Source organism: Schistocerca cancellata, chromosome 1 (assembly GCF_023864275.1).
Source record: "Schistocerca cancellata isolate TAMUIC-IGC-003103 chromosome 1, iqSchCanc2.1, whole genome shotgun sequence".
NCBI lineage: Eukaryota > Metazoa > Arthropoda > Insecta > Orthoptera > Acrididae > Schistocerca > Schistocerca cancellata.
Window position 1 is genome coordinate 552,694,753 of NC_064626.1, and position 26,264 is coordinate 552,721,016.

The 26,264-nt window shown below is 42.6% G+C and overlaps 1 protein-coding gene across 1 annotated transcript in view; it reads left to right on the forward strand.

Moving 5' to 3' along the window:
- The window catches only part of LOC126180393 (uncharacterized), a 144,698-nt gene that overhangs the window by 26,863 nt on the left and 91,571 nt on the right, over nucleotides 1-26,264 (forward strand). The window contains exons 2-4 of the mRNA XM_049924690.1: nucleotides 7,549-7,694; nucleotides 15,691-15,919; nucleotides 16,315-16,410. Coding sequence (XP_049780647.1) covers nucleotides 7,575-7,694; nucleotides 15,691-15,919; nucleotides 16,315-16,410 — 445 coding nt within the window. The 5' untranslated portion in view covers nucleotides 7,549-7,574. The remainder of the gene's footprint in view (nucleotides 1-7,548; nucleotides 7,695-15,690; nucleotides 15,920-16,314; nucleotides 16,411-26,264) is intronic.

Here is a 26,264-nt window from a genome sequence, read left to right on the forward strand (position 1 = left end):
TAATAAAAATCAGAGAAAATGCAATGATAATGTACGCTTTCCTTATGCTAGGACTAACATCTTTGGTTCCTGCAGACAAACTCAATATGTGATATTGTCATTTCCGTAATAAAATGTGATATTACAGAGGGTTTGTCCAGGTCCATTCGGTGGCGTCGCATTCCTCCTCAAGTACACCTGCGCAGTTTCTCTTTGAAAATCTGCATGCGAGATTGTATTCCAATTTTTGCGTTAGGAAACAACTGTACAGAGAGCAGTACCATTTCAAATTATGGACTTTAATCCTCTGTTGATTCTCATGTTGATTCTTTCGATCAGTTCCACTCAAGTACTTGTTGTATACTGTTAGGATGGAGGGTCGAGGACTTCAGTGTGTTTCCTTGACTGCTGAGAATATCTTTTAACACCAGCTACCGGATTCACACCAGTTGTGTTTTGTGCTGTAGAAACAACGGAGCTGGATGCCATTTTCACAGAAACAAGCAGGTTTGTTTTTGTATGTAAGAATTCCTTCTTTCTCGGCAAAAAACAACTTTCGGGGATACAATTATCTACAAAATCTTATCTCTCAAAAAAATTAGCAAATTAAAACTTGTAAACAATTTGTCAAAATAGAAGTGAAATTGAAGCGATTTCATTTATGGATTGCATCTGCATCTACCTACATACTCCGCAAGCGACCGTACGGCGCATGGCGGAGGGTCAGCTGTACCGCTACTAATCGTTTGTTCCCGAGCGAGGGAAAAATAGCATGTCTATATAACTCCGTATGAGCCCTACTTTGTCGTATCTTTTCTTCGCGGCCTTTTAGCGAAATTCATGTTAGTGGCAGTATGATCGTAGTGTGTTCAGCTTCAAATGCCGGTTCTCTGAATTTTCTCAATAGTATTCCTCGAAAAGAACGTCGCCTTCCCGTCAGGGATTCCCATTCGAGTTCGAGAAGCACCCCCGTATCACTTGCGTGGTGATCGAACCTACCGGTAATAAATCTAACAGCCCCTTCTGGATTGCTTCGATGTCTTTCTTTAACCCGAGCTGGTGCGGATCCAAACACTTGAGCAGAACTTAAACATAAGTCGATTACTAGTGTTCTATTTGCGGTCTCCTTTACAGATGAACCACACTTTACTAAAATTCTCCCAATAAACCGAAGTCAACCCTTCGCCTTCCCTACCACAATCCTCACATGTCCGTTCCATCTCGTATCGCTTCGCAACGTTACGTTCAGATATATACAGGGTGTTTCAAAATGGTCGGTAAATTTGAAACGGCAATAAAAACTAAACGAGCAGTGATAGAAATACACCGTTTGTTGCAATATGCTTGGGACAACAGTACATTTTCAGGCAGACAAACTTTCGAAATTACAGTAGTTACAATTTTCAACAACAGATGGCGCTGCGGTCTGGGAAACTCTATAGTACGATATTTTCCACATATCCACCATGCGTAGCAATAATATGGCGTAGTCTCTGAATGAAATTACCCGAAACCTTTGACAACGTGTCTGGCGGAATGGCTTCACATGCAGATGAGATGTACTGCTTCAGCTGTTCAATTGTTTCTGGATTCTGGCGGTACACCTGGTCTTTCAAGTGTCCCCACACAAAGAAGTCACAGGGGTTCATGTCTGGCCAATAGGAAGGCCAATCCACGCCGCCTCCTGTATGTTTCGGATAGCCCAAAGCAATCACACGATCATCGAAATATTCATTCAGGAAATTAAAGACGTCGGCCGTGCGATGTGGCCGGGCACCATCTTGCATAAACCACGAGGTGTTCGCAGTGTCGTCTAAGGCAGTTTGTACCGCCACAAATTCACGAAGAATGTCCTGATAGCGTGATGCAGTAATCGTTTCGGATCTGAAAAATGGGCCTATGATTCCTTTGGAAGAAATGGCGGCCCAGACCAGTGCTTTTTGAGGATGCAGGGACGATGGGACTGCAACATGGGGCTTTTCGGTTCCCCATATGCGCCAGTTTGTTGACGAAGCCGTCCAGGTAAAAATAAGCTTCGTCAGTAAACCAAATGCTGCCCACATGCATATCGCCGTCTTCAATCCTGTGCACTATATCGTTAGCGAACGTCTCTCGTGCAGCAATGGTAGCGGCGCTGAGGGGTTGCCACGTTTGAATTTTGTATGGACAGAGGTGTAAACTCTGGCGCATGAGACGATACGTGACGTTGGCGTCATTTGGACCGCAGCTGCAACACGGCGAACGGAAACCCGAGGCCGCTGTTGGATCATCTGCTGCACTAGCTGCGCGTTGCCCTCTGTGGTTGCCGTACGCGGTCGCCCTACCTTTCCAGCACGTTCATCCGTCACGTTCCCAGTCCGTTGAAATTTTTCAAACAGATCCTTTATTGTATCGCTTTTCGGTCCTTTGGTTACGTTAAACCTCCGTTGAAAACTTCGTCTTGTGGCAACAACACTGTGTTCTAGGCGGTGGAATTCCAACACCAGAAAAATCCTCTGTTCTAAGGAATAAACAATGTTGTCTACAGCACACGTGCACGTTGTGAACAGCACACGCTTACAGCAGAAAGACGACGTACAGAATGGCGCACCCACAGACTGCGTTGTCTTCTATACCGTTCACATCGCTTGCAGCGAACGTTACGGGTTTGTTTTCCCTACTCATCCGCATTAAGTTATATTTTTCTGCATTTAGAACCAGCTGCCGTTCGTCACACCAACAACCCAACAGTCACTCAAGGGCGACACCTTCCCGTATACCAAAGCATCATCAGCAGACAACCGCCCTGTCCGCCAAATCATTTATATATACCGGGTGTTACAAAAAGGTACGGTCAAACTTTCAGGAAATATTCCTCACAAAATAAAGAAAAGATGGTATGTGGACATGTGTCCGGAAACGCTTAATTTCCATGTTAGAGCTCATTTTGGTTCCGTCAGTATGTACTGTACTTCCTCGATTCACCGCCAGTTGGCCCAATTGAAGGAAGGTAATGTTGACTTCGGTGCTTGTGTTGACATGCGACTCATAGCTCTACAGTACTAGCATGAAGCACATCAGTACGTAGCATCAACAGGTTAGTGTTCATCACGAACGTGGTTTTGCAGTCAGTGCAATGTTTACAAATGCGGAGTTGTCAGATGCCCATTTGATGTATGGATTAGCACGGGGCAATAGCCGTGGCGCGGTGCGTTTGTATCGAGACAGATTTCCAGAACGAAGGTGTCCCGACAGGAAGACGTTCGAAGCAATTGATCGGCGTCTTAGGGAGCACGGAACATTCCAGCCTATGACTTGCAACTGGGGAAGACCTAGAAAGACGAGGACACCTGCAATGGACGAGGCAATTCTTCGTGCAGTTGACGATAACCCTAATGTCAACGTCAGAGAAGTTTCTGCTGTACAAGGTAACGTTGACCACGTCTTTGTATGGAGAGAGCTACGGGAGAACCAGTTGTTTCCGTACCATGTACAGCGTGTGCAGGCACTATCAGCAGCTGATTGGCCTCCACGGGTACACTTCTGATAATGGTTCATCCAACAATGTGTCAATCCTAATTTCAGTGCAAATGTTCTCTTTACGGATGAGGCTTCAACCAACGTGATCAAATTGTAACTTTCCACAATCAACATGTGTGGGCTGACGAGAATCCGCACGCAATTGTGCAATCACGTCATCAACACAGATTTTCTGTGAACGTTTGGGCAGGCATTGTTGGTGATGTCTTGATTGGGCCTCATGTTCTTCCACCTACGCTCAATGGAGCACGTTCTCATGATTTCATACGGGATACTCTACCTGTGCTGCTAGAACATGTGACTTTACAAGTACGACACAACATGTGGTTCATGCACGATGGAGCTCCTGCACATTTCAGTCGAAGTGTTCGTACGCTTCTCAACAACAGATTCGGTGACCGATGGATTGGTAGAGGCGGACCAATTCCATGGCCTCCACGCTCTCCTGACCTCAACCCTCTTGACTTTCATTTATGGGGGCATTTGAAAGCTCGTATTGTGGTCGGCTGTGATACAATACGCCATTCTCCAGGGCTGCATCAGCGCATCAGGGATTCCATGCGACGGAGGGTGGATGCATGTATCCTCGCTAACGGAGAACATTTTGAACATTTCCTGTAACAAAGTGTTTGAAGTCACGTTTGAAGTACGTTCTGTTGCTGTGTGTTTCCATTCCATGATTAATGTGATTTGAAGGGAAGTAATAAACTGAGCTCTAACATGGAAAGTAAGCGTTTCCGGACACATGTCCACATTACATATTTTCTTTCTTTGTGTGTAAGGAATGTTTTCCTGAAAGTTTGGCCGTACCTTTTTGTAACACGCTGCATACAAAATAATAGTGGTCCTATCACACTTCTCTGGGACGCTCTTGACGAAACCCTTGTCTCTGACGAACACTGGCCGTCGAGGACAACATATGTGAGAAACTATTCCATATGCTCGTACCTTCGTTAACAGTCGCCATTCTAGAAATACGGGACCTGCCTGTTGCCTTTCGTCCACAGCGAGCAGTATATCATGTGAGGAAAGGGAAAGCTGAGATTCACATGAGCAATGCTTTATAAAGCCGTGGACATAAGCTTTTTCGTCTCTAGGAACTTTGTTATATTCGAATTCAAAATATGTTCTACAATCCTGCAGGAAACAGATGTTAAGGATACTGGTCTGTAATTTTGTGGGACCATTCTTTTGCCCTTCTTATATGCGGGATTGACATGCGCTTTTTTCCAGTCGTTGGGAACTTGCGCTGGGCGAGAGTTTCGCGATAAATGCTAGCTATGTAAGGGGGAAATGCGCTAGCACGCTTTGAAAAACCGAGTTGGGATTCCATCCGAACTTGGCGACTTGTTTGTTTTCGACTCTTTCAGTTGTTTCTCCACGCTAGGGGTACTTATTACTATGTTGTCTATACGGGACCCTGTGGGATGGTCAAACTACGGTAAGGTTGCACAGTTCTCCTGCGTGAACGATTTCTTAAACGCGAAATTTATCACTTCGGTTTTAGAGTTAGATCTTCAGTCAGTTTTATGAGAGGTACAGTTATTTTGCCGTAAACCTTCTCTGTCTTGGGACCCTGAACAATTTACTGGCCTTTCAAAGTCCACTGGGTAACCTCAAGGTGCATTCAGTGATCAGACCTTTGCATCGGAAGCGGACTGGCTTATTCGAAAAAATTGTTCCAGGCAATGCCTCACTGCTTTCATCCAGGACAATTTTTTTCAGATGAAAATATTTTCAAAATTTCTGTTACGATAAGCAATAACAGGGAGAATTTTCCACAAGTTATCACTGTCACTAAATAATAGACCGAACGGGATGCCAATCTAAATAAGTTTCTTTTGCGATAGAGATTGCTTTATTGAATTTTAGTTGGTTTCAGGACATTTTATACCGTTCATTGTTTACGCTCCATTGATACAAGGATTTCTAAAATTTTAAATTCGTGAAATCTGGTTGGCTTTCCGCTTTAGAAATAAATAATTTTTACAACTGTAGCAGTTTTTGTATTTGGTGATGAATAATTGTTTGATCGAAGTCATCATTACCGAAAAAATTTAACTAAAGGATCAATTAAAGTCTATTTCTACTCATTGCATTATACACTAACTTATTATGACTGCACTCGATGTCCCCAATTCATCCTCTTTGTTAGCAATTAATTGTACCCACTAAGGACTAGAAGTACTAACAAACATATGATTTCCTCAGACAAAGGATAGGGTGATAGGTAAAGCACACCTGTTCGTTTCCTTGATAATGTCACCTATGCCTCATTCATCGAAAAATTGCTCAAATGACTCAGCTACACTTCTGGTATCTAGTCGCTGGAAATTAGAAGCACCAAACTGTTAAAAGTTCGTTTTGAAGTATCCATCAATTGCCTGTTTTCCCAGTAGTGCTTCCCACAACTAGGAACACAGTAATGAAAGACTATATGGTCAATAATGGTTAAATAAGCATACAAGACCTTAGTAGTTGATTCTTGCGCAAAAAAACAATAAAAGTCCAGTCCTGTTAAGCGTATCATTAATGTAAAGCTGGAAACTAATGCAAGAGAGCCCATTCGATGGTTTGTAAGGGGGCGGGGGGAAGGGGAGAGGCATGATTAGAGGGTACGTAAAGTTTTTAGTATTCTGAAAGACGAATGGCGACTTGTAAGAAGCCATAAAAAGCTCCATTCCCGATCCTGTTATAATCCACCGTGTAACGATTTTTAAATCATTTTCTTGAAAGAAAAGTGCCTGACTACGGTATATATTTTCCTTTCCCTAAAAGCAAGGGGAAGATTCCCTACTTGCACCCGGTTATGGGCGCTGTTGAACTAATGAGTTTCTTGTCAGGTCATAAAGGACACTTAGCTAATAGAGATGGTCAGCAGAATTCAGAATATTCGTTGTTTAATCTTGATGGACGTTATTTTCTGAACAGGGGGTGGCTTGCGGGCAGAGAAAATACCTCACAAAAAGTCAGGATACTATCACAGCATTTAGAATGATGATATAATGGCCTTGATTACAGACTGACAAGGTAATGTACAATATTAGAAAATAAAGAAAAGTTCGAATTTGATCATGATTCGTAGCTCGAAAACAATCACTTCACGGTGGCAGGAATAAGTACTTTAGTGTTGATGAACTAGCTTCAGAGCGCAGATTCTTATGTTAAGAATGTTGCTCCCATTAGACCACCGCGTTGTTGTAATTTCTGTAACACTTCTTGCATATAACGTTGTAGGAAAATTACGAAATAAAAGGTGAAGCATTCAAAAGAGGTTTTCCCTGGTGTATTTGTCAAGGGACGTTTCCACTTGTCACAGAAATTTAATACAATCATTCTGGCAGCCAATACCAGGTACATTCCAACAGTGTAGGTTGACTCGCGCTAGTCCAATAATTTAGTCGAATCGCGGCTGGCCCGCCGGAGTGGCCGTGCGGTTCTAGACGCTACAGTCTGGACCCGAGCGACCACTACAGTCGCAGGTTTGAATCCTGCCTCGGGCATGGATGTGTGTGATGTCCTTAGGTTAGTTAGATTTAATTAGTTCTAAGTTCTAGGCGACTGATGACCTCAGAAGTTAAGTCGCATAGTGCTCAGAGCCATTTGAACCAATTGCGGCTGATTTGGTAATTACACGTGGTTGAACAAATTTTTTTAGCTGAAGAGTTACTAAAATTATTTACAGGAGTTGGTCAGTCGAAGGGGATATTAAATGGGTCCCCTAACCCACTCGATAAACAGTGGCGTCCCACAGAACAACGTCTAACAAACCGTCTGTGTTGTGGATATCATGAGTAGTTCACTGTCAAAATGCGATCTCTCTCTCTCTCACACAAACACACACACACACACACACACTCTTATCAGTCGGTTCTGATTCTTGTAGATTTGCACATGGCTCATTGGAGTGATGATACAACTGCCAAACTTGTTACTACTTGCAAGAGACAGGAGTGCATGTGAAATGTGTAACGAGAAGCGAACAAGAAATATATAAACAAAGATGCAGCTAGGTGGCTTCAGTGTAACGCATGACACGTACTGTTACAGGAACGACCGACCGGTTCATCGCCACCATGCGACTTTCAGGGCCGACGCTGCTGCTCCTAGCGGTGGCCGGCGTAGTCCTCTTGGTTGGTGACGGCGACGCTGCTGGATGCGACAAAGCAGCTGTGCAGCCTTTCAACGCTTCTGAGGTACATGTGTCGACCTTGGTTATTATTTTGTACGCATGTTACTTTTGAACTATGTCCTACACAAACATACAGTAATCAGGTATTAACAACAGTTGTGTAAGTTTAAAATAGGCTGTGAGCAACGAAATTAAACTGACAGTCATACTCTCAGGATCGACAACAATTAACCGTTCACAGTTCTGAATTGAAAATAATAATAAAAAATAAAAAATTACAAAATTGGAGATGCCCTACAATATGAATTTATTTCGTTAGCTGGTTACCTGCTTACAACGCCATCATAAGATTACCCTAGCACGACTCCGACCATCTTACTGTTCCCATTCTTAACTCGTATCAATACTACAGAGGCTCTCCAACACTGAAAAATCACCTTAGCATTGAACGAAATGGGGATAATTCTGCCTGTACCTTAGGAGCAGGTGATAAATTAATCACATGAAATTACATGTTCCAGAGACATGTTGTTGTTGTGGTCTTCAGTCCTGAGACTGGTTTGATGCAGCTCTCCATGCTACTCTATCCTGTGCAAGCTTCTTCATCTCCCAGTGCCTACTGCAACATACATCCGTCTGAATCTGCTTAGTGTATTCATCTCTTGGTCTCCCTCTACGATTTTTACCCTCCACGCTGCCCTCCAATGCTAAATTGGTGATCGCTTGATGCCTCAGAACATGTCCTACCAACCGATCCCTTCTTCTGGTCAAGTTGTGCCACAAACTTCTCTTCTCCCCAATCCTATTCAATACTTCCTCATTAGTTATGTGATCTACCCATCTAATCTGCAGCATTCTTCTGTAGCACCACATTTCGAAAGCTTCTATTCTCTTCTTGTCCAAACTATTTATCGTCCATGTTTCACTTCCATACATGACTACACTCCATACAAATACTTGCAGAAACGACTTCCTGACACTTAAATCTATATTCGATGTTAACAAATTTCTCTTCTTCAGAAACGCTTTCCTTTCCATTGCCAGTCTACATTTTATATCCTCTCTACTTCGACCATCATCAGTTATTTTGCTCCCCAAATAGTAAAACTCCTTTACTACTTTAAGTGTCTCATTTCCTAATCTAATTCCCTCAGCATCACCCGACTTAATTAGACTACATTCCATTATCCTCGTTTTGCTTTTGTTGATGTTCATCTTATATCCTCCTTTCAAGACCCTATCCATTCCGTTCAACTGCTCTTCCTAGTCCTTTGATGTCTCTGACAGAATTACAATGTCATCGGCGAACCTCGTATTCCTTTTTGCCTGCTTCATTTACTGCATTTTTATATTTTCTCCTTTCATCAGTTAAATTCAATATTTCTTCTGTTACCCAAGGATTTCTACTAGCCCTCGTCTTTTTACCTACTTGATCCTCTGCTACCTTCACTACTTCATCCCTCAAAGCTACCCATTCTTCTTCTACTGTATTTCTTTCCCCAATTCCTGTCAATTGTTCCCTTATGCTCTTCCTGAAACTCTGTACAACCTCTGGTTCTTTCAGTTTATCGAGGTCCCATCTCCTTAAATTCCCACCTTTTTGCAATTTATTCAGTTTTAATCTACAGGTCATAACCAATAGATTGTGGTCAGAGTCCACATCTGCCCCTGGAAATGTCTCACAATTTAAAACCTGGTTCCTAAATCTCTGTCTTACCACTATATACTCTATCTGAAACCTGTCAGTATCTCCAGGCTTCTTCCATGTATACAGCCTTCTTTTATGATTCTTGAACCAAGTGTTAGCTATGATTAAGTTGTGCTCTGTGCAAAATTCTACCAGGCGGCTTCCTCTTTCATTTCTTAGCCCCAATCCTTCTCTCCCTTTTCCTACAACCGAATTCCAGTCACCCATGACTATTAAATTTTCGTCACCCTTCACTATCTGAATAATTTCTTTTATTTTATCATACATTTCTTCAATTTCTTCGTCATCTGCAGAGCTAGTTGGCATATAAACTTGTATTACTGAAGTAGGTGTGGGCTTCGTATCTATCTTGGCCACAACAATGCGCTCACTATGCTGTTTGTAGTAGCTTACCCGCATTCCTATTTTCCTATTGATTATTAAACCTACTCTTGCATTACCCCTATTTGATTTTGTGTTTATAACCCTGTTGTCACCTGACCAGAAGTCTTGTTCTTCCTGCCACCGAACTTCACTAATTCCCACTATATCTAACTTTAACCTATCCATTTCCCTTTTTAAATTTTCTAACCTACCTGCCCGATTAAAGGATCTGACATTCCACGCTCCGATCCGTAGAATACCAGTTTTCTTTCTCCCGATAACGACGTCCTCTTGAGTAGTCCCCGCCCGGAGATCCGAATGGGGGACTATTTTACCTCCGGAATATTTTACCCAAGAGGACGCCATCATCATTTAATCATACAGTAAAGCTGCATTCCCTCGGGAAAAATTACGGCCGTAGTTTTCCCTTGCTTTCAGCCGTTCGCAGTACCAGCACAGCCAGGACATTTTGGTTATTGTTACAAGGCCAGATCAGTTAATCATTCAGACTGTTGCCCTTGCAACTACTGAAAAGGCTGCTGCCCTCTTGAGGAACCACACGTTTGTCTGGCCTCTCAACAGATACCCCTCCGTTGTGGTTGCACCTACGGTACGGCTATCTGTATCGCTGAGGCACGCAAGCCTCCCCACCAACGGCAAGGTCCATGGTTCATAGAGGGTGGTCCAGAGAAATATTAAGTCTCAAATTTATCCATGATAATGAATATAGGCTGAAGCAATGAATTAAAATGTGTAGGAATGACAGGATTCGAACCTGCGTTTTATGCCAAGTAGGCAGATGCGCTAGCCACTTAAAGAAATATTTTGATCGTTATTGTTCGTTGCATTTGTTCGGGGCGGACGTCTCATGACGCCCATACTAGTTCATCGGTGATCCATTCACTCAGTTTTTTTTTATTTTTTTAATCACGGAGGGCAGCTAACCCTCCGACCGTACACGCTGAGCTACCGTGCAGGCAACCACTGAACCACTCTGACACTGTGGCTAATTCACCTCTGTTGGCTTGTGGCAGTATGTAGCGTTAGATGTCAATGCACAGTCTGGAACCACGCGACCGCTACGGTCGCAGGTTCGAATCCGGCCTTGGGCATGGATGTGTGTGATGTCCTTAGGTTAGTTAGGATTAAGTAGTTCTAAGTTCTAGGGGATTAATGACCTTAGAAGTTAAGTCCCATAGTGCTCAGAGCCATTTGTCAATGCACAGTCATTTAATTTGCGTAAATAACGACTCGCTGACTTGTATACGCGGTGATGGCACCCGATAGTGTCCCAGATCGGTTCACAGGATTTAGATCTGGCGAATTTGGTCGCTAAGACATCGACGTGAGTTCGGTATAATGCTCCTGAAATTAGTGTAGCAGCCGGCCGCGGTGGTCTCGTGGTTCTAGGCGCGCAGTCCGGAACCGCGCGACTGCTACGGTCGCAAGTTCGAATCCTGCCTCGGGCATGGATGTTTGTGATGTCCTTAGGTTAGTTAGGTTTAAGTAGTTCTAAGTTCTAGGGGACTGATGACCACAGCTGTTAAGTCCCATAGTGCTCAGAGCCATTTGAACCATTTGAACCATTAGTGTAGCATGGTTCTCGTTCCGAGACAGGGAAAATTATACTGCTGAAAGACATCGCTGTTGGATAAGACATCAAGCATGTAGGGACACTGGTGGTTCACAGCTATCAGCGTATCTTCGATTACTACCACAGGTCCCATGCAAGCGCAGAATTTCTTCCATAGTATAATACTGCTCCCAGCAGCCTGCGTCCGTGTCGCGCTGCGCAGTTCGAGTTCCGTTCACCTCAGTGACTGCGTTTGTGGAGACGACCATTGACCTAGTGTACCAAAAATGTGTTTCACCCGAAGAACCGAAACGTTTCCATTCATGGACGGTCGAATCCTGATGGTCCCGTGCCCACTGCAATCGTAACTGACCATGTCGTTGGGTGAACATGTGAACATGTAGGGGTGGTCTGCTACGGAGCTCCATGTTCAGATATGTGTACTGAACGGTGTGCTCCAAAATACTTGGTCGTGCGCCAGCATTTTGCTCTTTCGGCAGAGATGCCAAAGAACACCATCTATCCTACTTTCCAGAGAAGACAAGCCTCTGAACCCCACATCTTGTAAGGAGTCGTGGACGTCCAACCATTTAACGGTGTTAGTTTCATTGTTCTCCCACCTCTTTCTGTAGATGCTCACGACAGTAGCACGTGAACATTCGACCAGCTTCGTGTTTTCGAGATACTCGTTCACAGGCTTTGCGTAATAATAGTCTGTCCTCTGACAAAGTTGCTTATCTCAATGGATTTCACCGCTGCGCTCGCATACTCTTCATAGCGCGTCACCAGGTGGTATCCAACCTCGCGGTGGGCAGAGGTCATACTATTTTGGGTTATCAGTGTATAATTACGTCGAATATAGTCTTGAGACATTCGAAACTACACACATTTCCATGTGATCTGTTATTTTCAGTGCTTTAAAAATACTACGCGATAATGCGCACATAATCCTAAACAGTGTTATTATAATCATTTTAAAAATATTAACAATTAATATTTAAAAAACGAAAAAATGCGTGGTGCGGATACGCTGTCTCTGACAGCTAAGGACCTGTATAATGTGCTGTATCGATGGATAAAGAGCGGACAGTTATGTTATCGAGATACCCGAGTTAGATTAGGTACGGAGAGAAAATCACAGACTTGCTGGCACGACTACTGTGCCGGCCAGTGTGGCCGAGCGGTTCTAGGCGATTCAGTGTGGAACAGCGCGACCGCTACGGTCGCAGGTTCGAATCCTGCCTCGGGCATGGATGTGTGTGGTGTCCTTGGGTTAGTTAGGTTTAAGTAGTTCTAAGTTCTAGGGGACTGAAGCCCTTAGATGTTAAGGCACATAGCGTTCAGAGCCATTTTTGAACAGCTACTGTCCGACTACCCCCTCCAGCGATGCACCAGACAGCCTGGCTTCGTTTGCGCCCACTGTGTCGCCACTTGTACTGTGCAAAACATTTTGCCAGTGATTTCGTAAGAATGAAATATTTCCGGTCGCGGAAATTTTGCTTATTTCAAGAAAGAAAACGATTAAATTAAGATTAGTTTTCTAACATGCTTAGAGACACTAGTGAGATGTATATAACATGTGAATTTCATACATTTGTACATGATTATTGTAGGATGTAGAGACTTTAAGCTTCATATTTTTTAAATGCTAGTTTTTAAGAAAATTGTGAAAAAAGCTGTTTTTCGAAGTGTATACACTGCAGATCCAAAGTGTTCCACATCTTTGGAAAGATCAGTAATTGAGTGCCGTAGTTTGTTAATTAAAATAAAAGAAATTGTTTCAGTGATTTCAGTTGCTTACGCGATATCACGTGATAAGTTTGCGACCGAGAAAACTTCCCCTGGTTCAAAAAATTAACGTAACTCTCGCCCTATTTAAAACTAAGAACAAAATTTTTGCGTGCTTAGGTGGATACCACAAGTGAACTTCAAGTTTTCTTTCATGCGATACTTGGAGGCGATTTTTCAACGCTGCAGAGAGCAGAGCACTGGTGAGATTGCCTGTAGACAGTATTTGGCGCGACAGCGCGGCAACATTCGACCTCAGACGTCAGATGCCAACTAATTTAAATAAATCTATAAGACCTTATCACTCTATATTTAAGAGACGTATGTCCAAGATGAGTATTACTTAGTATCCATTCTGTGTACTGTGGAGGTGGGGAGGGTGCATCAGCCGGCAAAACAGTATTCCGTGTCGCTCATAGTGCTGCAGCATCTGCCAATGTCCAGGGCAGTTTAAAATGAATATAGCGATTACAAATGGCTGTAACTATTTAATGAATAGTGATACACCGATAAGAATAACAGAGAGTGTAAAAATTTTTATGTACTTTTCAGGAGTTCTGTATCACTCCGCTTAGTCACAACGGACGACGTATCAGCAATAATCCATTTCAGACCATACAATCTGAAGCAGATATAGAGGCACAGCGAGAGCTATCAAAAAGTCGCATTTTCAAATCTTGAATTGTTTTCGGCAAAAAAAGTAGTACATAATGTCTTTCACCTGACCTCATAAAAAGAAATCCACGGGATGTAGGTAGACAAAAGCAGAAGACAATGTCGTTATGTTCACTACGACCGAGCCAAGAGTTTGGAAGATCTTGATTTAAAAATGTACGAATTCCCATGCCTTATTGTACAGGAGACCCATCTCGCTGGGAGCTATAATCGGTGTGCAGCTGAGGCATCAAGCATGCCAACACTTTGCTCAATCACGAAAAATTCACTGTACAGTTTTTGTGCTGAAATCGCACAGAACGCATTAACTGTCGACGAGTTTTGTTGATATGCAATTACTTACTAGGGTTTTTCGGTATCCTATGATCCTATGCTGTGCCGGATAACATTGTCACTTATGCTGGTTAAAATGGTTCAAATGGCTCTGAGCAATATGGGACTCAACTTCTGAGGTCATTAGTCCCCTAGAACTTAGAACTAGTTAAACCTAACTAACCTAAGGACATCACACACATCCTTGCCCGAGGCAGGATTCGAACCTGCGACCGTAGCGGTCTCGCGGTTCCAGACTGCAGCGCCTAGAACCGCACGGCCACTTCGGCCGGCTCTTATGCTGGAGGTTGGGTCATCGCGAAAAATGCGACGTGTAGTAAATGTTTCTTGCTCTGTCACTTCCATCATTGCAATAGCACAATTGAGTTTCCGATACACTCAGCCTACGAAACGATTGAAATTTTGAACTTTCTTTTATATTCTCTACAATACCTATCGATTGATCGCTACGGTTTAAATACAGCATGTAAAATTCTTTATAATGTGGATCTGTGATGATGTTACGAACTTTCAGGGATGGTGGACAGGCGTAAGTGTATCAATTCGAGTTAAGCGACTCTGGTCCCGAAACGGCCGAGTCGAAAGTTATAAACGAAATTCGTTCTAATACCTCTGGCAGTGGAATGTATGTACCGGTACTGTTGTTGTTAAGACTAAGTTTCTTGAACGTATCCCAGTTATTAATCGTCAACGGATGTGTTTCCAATGCGATGGACCCCCACGCAACTTTAAACCGAGGGTTCGTGAATGCCCTGGATAAGAGATTTCATGAAAAGTGGATAGACAGAGGAGGTTCTCTTTCGTGGCCATCAGATTAACGTTATCTTATTCATCTTGATTACTTCTTGTAGGGCTGTGTGAAAAGTCTTGTGTACGAGACGCCTGTCGAGACTGAAGAGAATCTTCTGGCAAGAATTCCCGTTGCCTGCTACTCTGTTCAAACGACACTGGGGTTATTAGAAAGGATGCGACAGAACTTTGTGCTAGGGTGCCATATCTGCAGTTACGCCGGGGAATACTGTTTTGAACAACTGTTGCAGATGTAGAAGCTAGTGAATTTTGAACAAGGTAAATGGATTTCATTACTAGTGTCCCATAGGCTTAGGATTTTCGATATGTATAATTTCAAGCTAAGTGCGCCGCTACTAGTCCACCAACAGGGGAATTAGGGGAGGGTATTGGACAGTATTCAGCGGGAATTACATACGTCATGATAAGGTTTCGCAAGCTGGGGACCGTAGTCTCAGAGCTGCGCGAGCCTAAAGTGGAACGTGAGAAGAATTTTCGTTTATATCTTTCGACTCGGTAGTTAAAAGGCTGGGGTCCCTTACCTCAGAATGATACACTTATCAGTCTCAATTGCCAATGAAAGAACATCTCGGTATGTCCCTGTTTCATTTTGAATTGCCCTTTATTTATCAGACGAAAGCAATGCAGTTCAACGAAGGCTATAAACACAAAGACACACCGCATGTAAAAAACAGGGCGTACGTACGAAGAGCCCATTATGACCGTATTTTAAGCTTCTAGGTTAACACTTGATGTAGTTAATGTAGTTTCAGCTGTAAGTTTGTGACTGTTGAGCAGCTGCTGACCATCGTGTCTCCTGTCTGTGTGCAGTACCTGGGCGTGTGGTACGAGATCGCCAGGTTCGGACTGGCTCCCTTCGAGGCAGGCGCCCAGTGTGTCACGGCGGAGTACTCACTGGCTGGAGACAACAACGTGACCGTACACAACACGATGTACAACACGTCTGCGGGGGCCTTCAACGACATCATCGGCTGGGCCGAGTTTGATGACCTCAACTCTGGAGAGGCCAAACTCACGGTGCACTTTCCAGGTGTACCAGGTGAGTATGGAGAATTTGACGCAACAGAAATTGTTCGGTTTAATCGTAATTAGTCTCCTGCAACTAGACAACAATAAGTAAGCCATTTAGTAAACACGATGCAGTACTCTTTTACGGACGAGATTTTAATTTAAAATGTGATTTTTTTGGTTGTTTTTTTAGTGCTACAGGATCTAAATTGAGTAGTGACCTTAAGAATATGTTATTGATTCCAATCTTGCAGTGAGTTGCGTTAGGCTTGCAAAATAAGACAAATAAATAACTGTAACATACGATAAATAGCTAGCCCATACTTTTTATTTTCACTGGCAGAAGCAACTTTCAAAATTAGGAGTAGTAGCAAGGCTACTTACGCGTTTTGGTGTTCACAGAGTTTGGCTTGTTTATGTTGACAGTGGCAGCACCATACTGGGTCCTGGACACAGACTACAAGAGCTACTCAATCGTCTGGGCGTGCAGAGAGCCTGAAAACGAAACATCTAACATTACTGGTATGTACACTGCTCATCACAAATATTGCAACACCAGCCAAGAAACCAAAGAATGGAAAATTTTGTTATTGGTCATATAGAATGCATTAGTATATGTGGATATTTTGGATACGAAGGGGTGTCTGAAATTTAATATATAGCTAGTTACCAGCTTAGGTCGCAACAAAGACTCCTGTCTGTGATAGGGTTGAACTGGGCTCTGATGACTGATGAGTTAATGTCATTAAATATTGCTTCAACTGTTTGTGTGAATTCATAAATCATTATTGCCTGCAAGCGGTTGTGTGCCTGTTATTAACAACATTTGATGAGATGTTTGCAGTAGGTGAGAATAACGGTGAACGTGCTGATCTCGGCAGTACTCATACAGCGTTCATATTATTTCAGATTTAGTGTCAATAGCTGTATGCTGTACATACACAAAACTGGTGTGCGTCATTGATAGGTCCACTCAAGTAATTACACCTAATACAATTTAACCGGTAGAAGAAATAACCCAAACTGTAGATGCTGAAGTTCTGTTTCATTCTGGGGAATGGCAATAAAGAACCTATGAAGGAAATGTGGCTGGAAACTAACGCGTTTCAATAGCATAAATTGTTACTTTCACATTTCAGGAATTTGAAAGACCTTGGAGAAGTTAGTCACAGCATTAATTTCTAGTAAGAATTTTTACAGAAACATTGGCCCATTATTTCATCACGAGACACAATTACCAAAATTAGGAATGGTTACATTCACAAAATTTAAAAAAAGTATCGTTGGGTCATTAATAAGTCAGCCCATCATCCTCATGTCAACGTTGCTGTCACTCCACATATTCCTGCCATCGTGTCAGCACCAACATACAAGGTTTCACCGTTCATGCAAAAAAATGACATTCATCTAACATTTTCGTTAATTTATACTTACAATTTGGGTCACTGCAGTATAATGTGACCTATCTTTGATTTTATACGAAATATACACTGGAGAGCTATAGAATCTGGTACACCTGTCTAATATCATTTAGAGCCCACGCGATCACGCAGTAGTGCCGCAACGTGACGTGTCATCGAGTCGACTAATGTCAGAAGTAGTGATGGAGGGAAATGACTCCATGAATCTTGCAGAGGTGTCCATAAACCCGTAAGAGTACGAGGGGGGTGGAGATCTCTTCTGAACAGAACATTGCAAGATATCTCAGATACGTTCCATAATGTACGTGTCTGGGGAGTTTGGTGGCCAGCAGAAGTGTTTAAACTCAGAAGAGTGCTCCTGGAGCCACTCTACAGCAATTCTGGACGTGTGGGGGGTCACACTGTCCTGCTGGAATTGCCCAAGTCCGCCGGAATGCACAACGAACATGAATGAATGCAGGTGATCAGTCAGGATACTTACGTACGTGTCACCTGTCAGAGTCGTATCTAGACATATCAGAGGTCCCATATTACTCCGACTGCCCACGCTCCACACCATTACATAGCCTCCACCAGTTTGGACAGTCCCGTGCTGACATGCGTGGTCCATGGATTCATGAGGTTGTCTCCATCCGCTAGGTAGAATTTGTAACGAGATTCGTGCGGAGGATGAGGAAAAGTGGGGCACATCGTGGAAGAGGGTCTTTGGGATAAAGCGAATTACATCATTGTGATTATGGGATATATATGATATGCAGATATAGGATGTCAATAGGGTCGTGCAGCTGGAGTGGGAAAACTCGATGGAGGGGTATGAGGATACTAAGACTAGTAACGAGTGGGAACTTGTGGACATCCAAGCAATACTGGCAGTGGCCAGTAAGGGCTCCATTACGCCTTAGCAGGTGTGAAGCAAGGTAAAAGGACGTAATTCACATGTAGAGCACATTTCTCGTTTTAGAAATTTTTCATCTACTATGAATAATTTGTACGTGCTTGTTAGTGATGGACATCTGATTGTGTGGTGGTCGACGGATAGTCTAATGACTTTTCATGAATTACGTGTATAGACAGAACATTTGTCGATGGTAAATTGCAAGTATTAGAGGTGGAACTGACTGGTAATATGTCTTATGATTATCGCCTATGTGGATTGATTTTGAGGTACCACTGGTCTGTACAGGAGATGAAGTGATTTGAATCTGTATTTGAGAAACTGAGTGGGTTTATGGATGGCATGGGAAGCAGTGTCGTAGGCATATTACATATTACAACCAATTGCTGAGGACTGGTGGGTGGGGCACATAAGCGACGTAGCGTAGGTAAAAGAGAAGTAATGTGATGGAAACTTATGATAATATTGTATGTAGGTGAGTGATATGGGACAGAGTATGGTCGATGGTTATAAAACAGGAGGGATGTCCGATAAAAATGGATTTACGCGGTCCAGACACACTAATGTGACAACCGCCTATGTTCGACGTCACGCGCAGTAATCACTCAAATAGGGAAGGAGGCAGCGCTAGCAGTGTATGCTACATAAAGCTCGTTGAGGTACACGAAAAACATCTACATCTACATCTACATTTATACTCCGCAAGCCACCCAACGGTGTGTGGCGGAGGGCACTTTACGTGCCACTGTCATTACCTCCCTTTTCTGTTCCAGTCGCGTATGGTTCGCGGGAAGAACGACTGTCTGAAAGCCTCTGTGCGCGCTCTAATCTCTCTAATTTTACATTCGTGATCTCCTCGGGAGGTATAAGTAGGGGGAAGCAATATATTCGATACCTCATCCAGAAACGCACCCTCTCGAAACCTGGCGAGCAAGCTACACCGCGAAGCAGAGCGCCTCTCTTGCAGAGTCCGCCACTTGAGTTTGTTAAACATCTCCGTAACGCTATCACGGTTACCAAATAACCCTGTGACGAAACGCGCCGCTCTTCTTTGAATCTTCTCTATCTCCTCCGTCAACCCGATCTGGTACGGATCCCACACTGATGAGCAATACTCAAGTATAGGTCGAACGAGTGTTTTGTAAGCCACCTCCTTTGTTGATGGACTACATTTTCTAAGGACTCTCCCAATGAATCTCAGCCTGGTACCCGCCTTACCAACAATTAATTTTATATGATCATTCCACTTCAAATCGTTCCGCACGCATACTCCCAGATATTTTACAGAAGTAACTGCTACCAGTGTTTGTTCCGCTATCATATAATCATACAATAAAGGATCCTTCTTTCTATGTATTCGCAATACATTACATTTGTCTATGTTAAGGGTCAGTTGCCACTCCCTGCACCAAGTGCCTATCCGCTGCAGATCTTCCTGCATTTCGCTACAATTCTCTAATGCTGCAACTTCTCTGTATACTACAGCATCATCCGCGAAAAGCCGCATGGAACTTCCGACACTATCTACTAGGTCATTTATATATATTGTGAAAAGCAATGGTCCCATAACACTCCTCTGTGGCACACCAGAGGTTACTTTAACGTCTGTAGACGTCTCTCCGTTGATAACAACATGCTGCGTTCTGTTTGCTAAAAACTCTTCAATCCAGCCACACAGCTGGTCTGATATTCCATAGGCTCTTACTTTGTTTATCAGGCGACAGTGCGGAACTGTATCGAACGCCTTCCGGAAGTCAAGAAAAATAGCATCTACCCGGGAGCCTGTATCTAATATTTTCTGGGTCTCATGAACAAATAAAGCGAGTTGGGTCTCACACGATCGCTGTTTCCGGAATCCATGTTGATTCCTACATAGTAGATTCTGAGTTTCCAAAAACGACATGATATTCGAGCAAAAAACATGTTCTAAAATTCTACAACAGATCGACGTCAGAGATATAGGTCTATAGTTTTGCGCATCTGCTCGACGACCCTTCTTGAAGACTGGGACTACCTGTGCTCTTTTCCAATCATTTGGAACCTTCCGTTCCTCTAGAGACTTGCGGTACACGGCTGTTAGAAGGGGGGCAAGTTCTTTCGCGTACTCTGTGTAGAATCGAATTGGTATCCCGTCAGGTCCAGTGGACTTTCCTCTGTTGAGTGATTCCAGTTGCTTTTCTATTCCTTGGACACTTATTTCGATGTCAGCCATTTTTTCGTTTGTGCGAGGATTTAGAGAAGGAACTGCAGTGCGGTCTTCCTCTGTGAAACAGCTTTGGAAAAAGGTGTTTAGTATTTCAGCTTTACGCTTGTCATTCTCTGTTTCAGTGCCATCATCATCCCGTAGTGTCTGGATATGCTGTTTCGAGCCACTTACTGATTTAACATAAGACCAGAACTTCCTAGGATTTTCTGTCAAGTCGGTACATAGAATTTTACTTTCGAATTCACCGAACGCTTCACGCATAGCCCTCCTTACGCTAACTTTGACATCGTTTAGCTTCTGTTTGTCTGAGAGGTTTTGGCTGCGTTTAAACTTGCAGTGAAGCTCTCTTTGCTTTCGCAGTAGTTTCCTAACTTTGTTGTTGTACCACGGTGGGTTTTTCCCGTCCCTCACAGTTTTACTCGGCACGTACCTGTCTAAAACGCATTTTACGATTGCCTTGAACTTTTTCCATAAAGTGGAGTTATTGTTGTATTTATTTATTGTTCCGTGAGACCAAGTTAAGGAGAAGTCTCCATGGTCATGGAACGAGTCAATACATGAAATTATAACACGATAGTAGAAACAGATAAAATGAAATATGTGAAACATATTCAGGCGACAATCCGTAAGTTTAAATAAAGAAAATTAACAATGTAACACTGCAATTTGCTTAATTTTTCAGCTCTTCCAGGAGCTCCTCGACAGAATGGCTTGGTTCAAATGACTCTGAGCACTACGCGACTTAACTTCTGAGGTCATCAGTCGCCTAGAACTTAGAACTAATTAAACCTAACTAACCTAAGGACATCACACACATCCATGTCCGAGTCAGGATTCGAACCTGCGACCGTAGCGGTCGCTCGGCTCCAGACTGTAGCGCACAGAACCGCACGGCCACTCTGGCCGGCTCGACAGAATAGAATGAGTGAGCCATGAGGAAATTCTTCAGTTTAGACTTAAAAGTGTTGGGCTACTGCTAAGATTTTTGAGTTCTTGTGATAGCTTACTGAAAATGGATACAGCAGAATACTGGACTCCTTTCTGCACAAGAGTCAAGGAAGTGCATTCCATATGCAGATTTGATTTCTGCCTAGTATTAACTGGTGAAAGCTGCTAACTCTTGGGAATAAGCTAGTATTGCTAACAACAAACGACATTAAAGAAAATATATACCGTGAGGGCAATGTCAGAATTCCCAGACTATTGACTAGGGGTCGACAAGAGGTTCTCGAACTTACACCACACATAGCTCTAACAGCCCGTTTTCGAGCCAAAAATCCCCGTTTTGAATCAGAAGAATTACCCCAAAAAATAATACCATATGACATAAGCGTATGAAAATATGCGAAGTAGACTACTTTTCGTGTTGAACTGTCACTTATTTCAGATACTGTTCTAATGGTAAATAAAACAGCATTTAGTTTCTGAACAAGATCCTGGACATGGGCTTTCCACAACAGCTTACTATCTATCCGACCGGCTAGGAACTTGAACTGTTCCGTCTCGCTTATAATAAGCCCATTCTGTCTGATCAAAATATCGGTTCTTGTTGAATTGTGAGTTAGAAACTGTAAAAACTGAGTCTTACTGTGATTTAGCATGAAATTATTTTCCACAAGCCACAAACTTATTTCATGAGCTACATTATTTGATACTGTTTCAATATTACACCCAAGATCCTTCACTACCAAGCTGGTGTCATCAGCAAACAGGAATATTTTTGAATCATCAATAATACTATAAGTTATATCATTTATATAAATAAGAAACAGCAATGGACCCAGCACTGACCCTTGTGGAACGCCCCATTTAATAGTTCACCATTGGGACTGAACATCACAACCACTTTCAATATTGCGGAGAATTACCTTCTGCTTTCTGTTCTTAAAGTAAGAGGCGAACCAATTGTAAGCTACCTCCAAAAAAAATGGTTCAAATGGCTCTGAGCACTATGGGACTCAACTTCTGAGGTCATTAGTCCCCTAGAACTTAGAACTAGTTAAACCTAACTAACCTAAGGATATCACAAACATCCATGCCCGAGGCAGGATTCGAACCTGCGACCGTAGCGGTCTTGTGGTTCCAGACTGCAGCGCCTTTAACCGCACGGCCACTTCGGCCGGCGTAAGCTACCTCCCTTACTCCATAATGGTCCAACTTCTGCAGTAGTATTTTGTGGTCAACATAGTCAAAAGCCTTCGTTAAACCAAAGAAAACACCTAGCGTTCGCAAGCTTTTATTTAATCCATCCAAATCCTCACAGAGAAAAGAGAATATAGCATTTTCAGTTGTTAAACCATTTCTAAAACCAAACTGTACATTTGACAGCAAATTATGTGAATTTAAATGCTCCAGTAACCTTGTATATACAACCCTCTCGATAACTTTAGCAAACACCGATGGCATAGAAATAGGTCTATAATTGTCAAGATTATCCCTGTCTCCCTTTTTATAACGTGGCTTCACTACCGAGTACTTTAATCGGTCAGGAAACCGAACACTCCTAAAGGAAAAGTTACAGATATGGCTAAGTGCTGGGCTAACATACGTAGAACAGTACTTCAGTATTCTGCTAGATACTCCGCCATATCCATGAGAATTCTTGGTCTTTAGTGATTTAATTATTAACTAAATCTCCCTCTTGTCAGTATCATGGAGGAGCATTTCAAGGTAACAGTCTCGGAACACTTTTTTCTACGAGCGCTATATGATTCCCTGTTGGGACTAGGTTTCTACTTAGTTCACCTGCTATATTCAGAAAGTGATTATTAAATACTGTACATTTATGCGACTTATCAGTAACACGAACATTCCCACTATGCACTGATTCTATATTCTCGACCTGTCTCTGGTTTTAATTTTATCCTGAGACTTAGCTATTCTATCTGCATACTACATATTTTTTGCCTTCCTAATAACTTTTTTAAGCACCTTACAATACTGTTTGTAATGGGCTGCTGCATTTAGATTTTGCCTGTTTCTCACGTTTTGATATAATTGCCACTTTGTTCAACAGGATATTCATATCCCTCTAGTCAGCCACCCAGGCTGCCTGTTTGTGCTAGTACCCTGTTTTGAACATTCTAACGGAAAGCAACTTTCAAAGAGCAGGAGAAAAGTCTTGAGGAAAGCATTATATTTATCGGCTACCGTATCAGCAATATAAACATCTTGCCAATCTTGTTGCTTGATAAGGTTCACAAAGGTCTCTACAGCAACTGGATCAGCTTTCCTAAGAAGTTGATAACTATATTTAACACGTGTTGCAGCACAAAAATCTTTTAGAGTTAAAATTTGTGCATCATGATCTGAAAGGCCATTTACCTTTTTGCTAACAGAATGCCGTTCTAGTAATGAGGAATGAACAAAAATGTTGTCTATAGTTGTTCTACTGTTCCCTTGCACTCTCGTTGGAAAGAATATGGTTTGCATAAGATTATATGAATTAAGGAGGTCTACCAGCAGCCTTTTCCTTGCACAATCACTTATACAATTAATATTGAAGTCACCACATATAACTAACTTTTTGTGTTTCCTATAAAGTGAACCAAGAACTTCCTCTAGCTTTAGCAAAAATGTTGTGAAATCGGAGTCTGGGGATCTATAAATAACAACAATTAGAAGTTTAGCTCCACTAAATTTAACCACACCCGCACAACATTCAAACATCTTTTCAGTGCAGTACTTTGAAACATCAATTGACTCAAACGGGATACCGTTTTTCACATTCATGGCTACTCCCCCACACCGCAAAGAGCTCCTAGAAAAGCTGCCAGCCAACCTGTATCCTGGTAAACGAAGGCTCTGAATTACCTCCTTCTTTAAGAAGTGTTCAGATATATCAATAATTTCAGAGTCAACATCTATAAGCAGTTCACTAACTTTATCTCTAACGCATTGCATATTTTGATGGAATATACTAATTCCCTCATTAATCGGATATCTAAGCTTTGTCGAAAGTGGTCCCTTTGTTAGAGAGACTTTCCTTAAGCAGGAATACCTATCAGCTGGCTTCAATCTAAAAAAGGTTCAGCTCTAACACCCACTACTACAGGAATTTTCCCTTGAGTGATCCCACCACCCCGACCTATGCTGTCACCTATAACCTCTGCCAACCTCCCCTTTCCATACCTGTTGATGTGCAGGACATGTCTAGTGTAAGGCACAAATAAAGGGATTAACCTGATGTTCAAAAGGGCATGATCTTTAGCGTTTGGACCAAGGGTGGAAGCATTTCCGAAACGCCAAGTTTCGTGAACCGTTCACATGTTGCCATATTTACATGTACCATGCATGGAAATCCAACAACCGGCACCGAGAGAACTGTGGTGCTCCACAGGCCATGTGTGTGATCGCTGCAGAGAAGGGTTCGTGTGAAGAAAGTGCAATTATTGAGCGACTGACGGCTCAAATGAACCAAAAAGCTACCAATGGTGTCTCCTCAACGACTGTTCAGCGAATATTGTTGCCTGTGGGTCTCCAGAGCAGGTACTTGTTTCATGCAGCCATTCTAACTGCTGTTCATTGGCGAAGACGGCTGGAAATTCCATGTCAGTACAGCAACTAGACATACAACGAGTTGAGACAGGTGGTCACTTCAATTGTCTCATGTTTCATGCTCCATTGGAGAGAGAGGTGTCCGCTTGTACTCGGTGGGACTTCTGGAAACAAAAACGCTGCAACAGTTTTCGGTAGTGTCCACGCCAGAGATCATTCCCTGGGTGATTTCTTCCTTCCAGTAGGTACAATGGACCAACAGAACTATGTATCTAATCTTATGGACCAAGTCCACCCCAAGTTGCTAGCCGTAGTTAAGTGTGATGAAAGGATTAGATTTCCGTGGAGGGTTTGTGAGGGTGGGGAGTGGAAGTATGTTGGAAGCCTTCGATAGATAGTTAGTAACTAGTGTGGGGGATGACAATAAGCACAGCTGCTAGGGCTTTTAGTCTTTCACTAGTGTGGCATCAGGTCTTGGTTTCACCACCGGGCGCTGTATTTAGTTTTCTGGGGAGTGTTATTGTAGTGTCTTCTGTACCAGTTGGCGTATTCATTTTTGCTGAAGTGTCAAAATCTAGCAGCGTGCATTTGGATAAAGATATTGGTAAGCAGGATGACTTCGGAGGACAAGGGTGACTGATATTCGTATCACTGAGATTCGCACTCTGTGCTACATGGTTCGTTTCAAACAATGGCCACTTTTCTTAATGACAAGCTCTTTGTATGTGTGCACGCGAATATAAAGTATTATGTCCGGTTCCGGCTGTGCAGTGGCTTCCAAATAATGGTTTCGGTTAAAAAATCATTGCTTTAGCAACAGGTACCAAGATGATTACTTATATTGTGAAAAACGAAAAATGTTATACACAACTGCAATTGTCTACATATTTTCAGACAGGAGGTAACAGCAATAACTGGACATCAGGCATATCGACCCAGAAAATGTCCTATAGATGTAATAACAGCAAAGCCCAATGATTATACTATGTAACGAATTGTAAGAAAAACGCAACCACAGATTCTGCTTTCACTTATTACTCTGACTGTTTTTCTCCACATCAGTCCTGGCAACCTTTATCACTAAAAGCTAACCCTCCTCTCTGATGTTTGCACGCACCTTATAATACTATTTGGTTTCTACTGTTCGATTACCTAACGTCATCTTTTCCTACTGCTTTTAGTGCCAGATTCGGTGTATATGTATATTCACTGACACTGGATGACACACATTTCATGATCCACTCTTTTTACGCCGGCTGATTCTTTGTGAACGACCAGAGAAAGTAAGTCTTATTTCCTTCGCAAAATATCTCCGAATAATTCGCTTAAATCATATAATTGTTAAAACTTTTATATT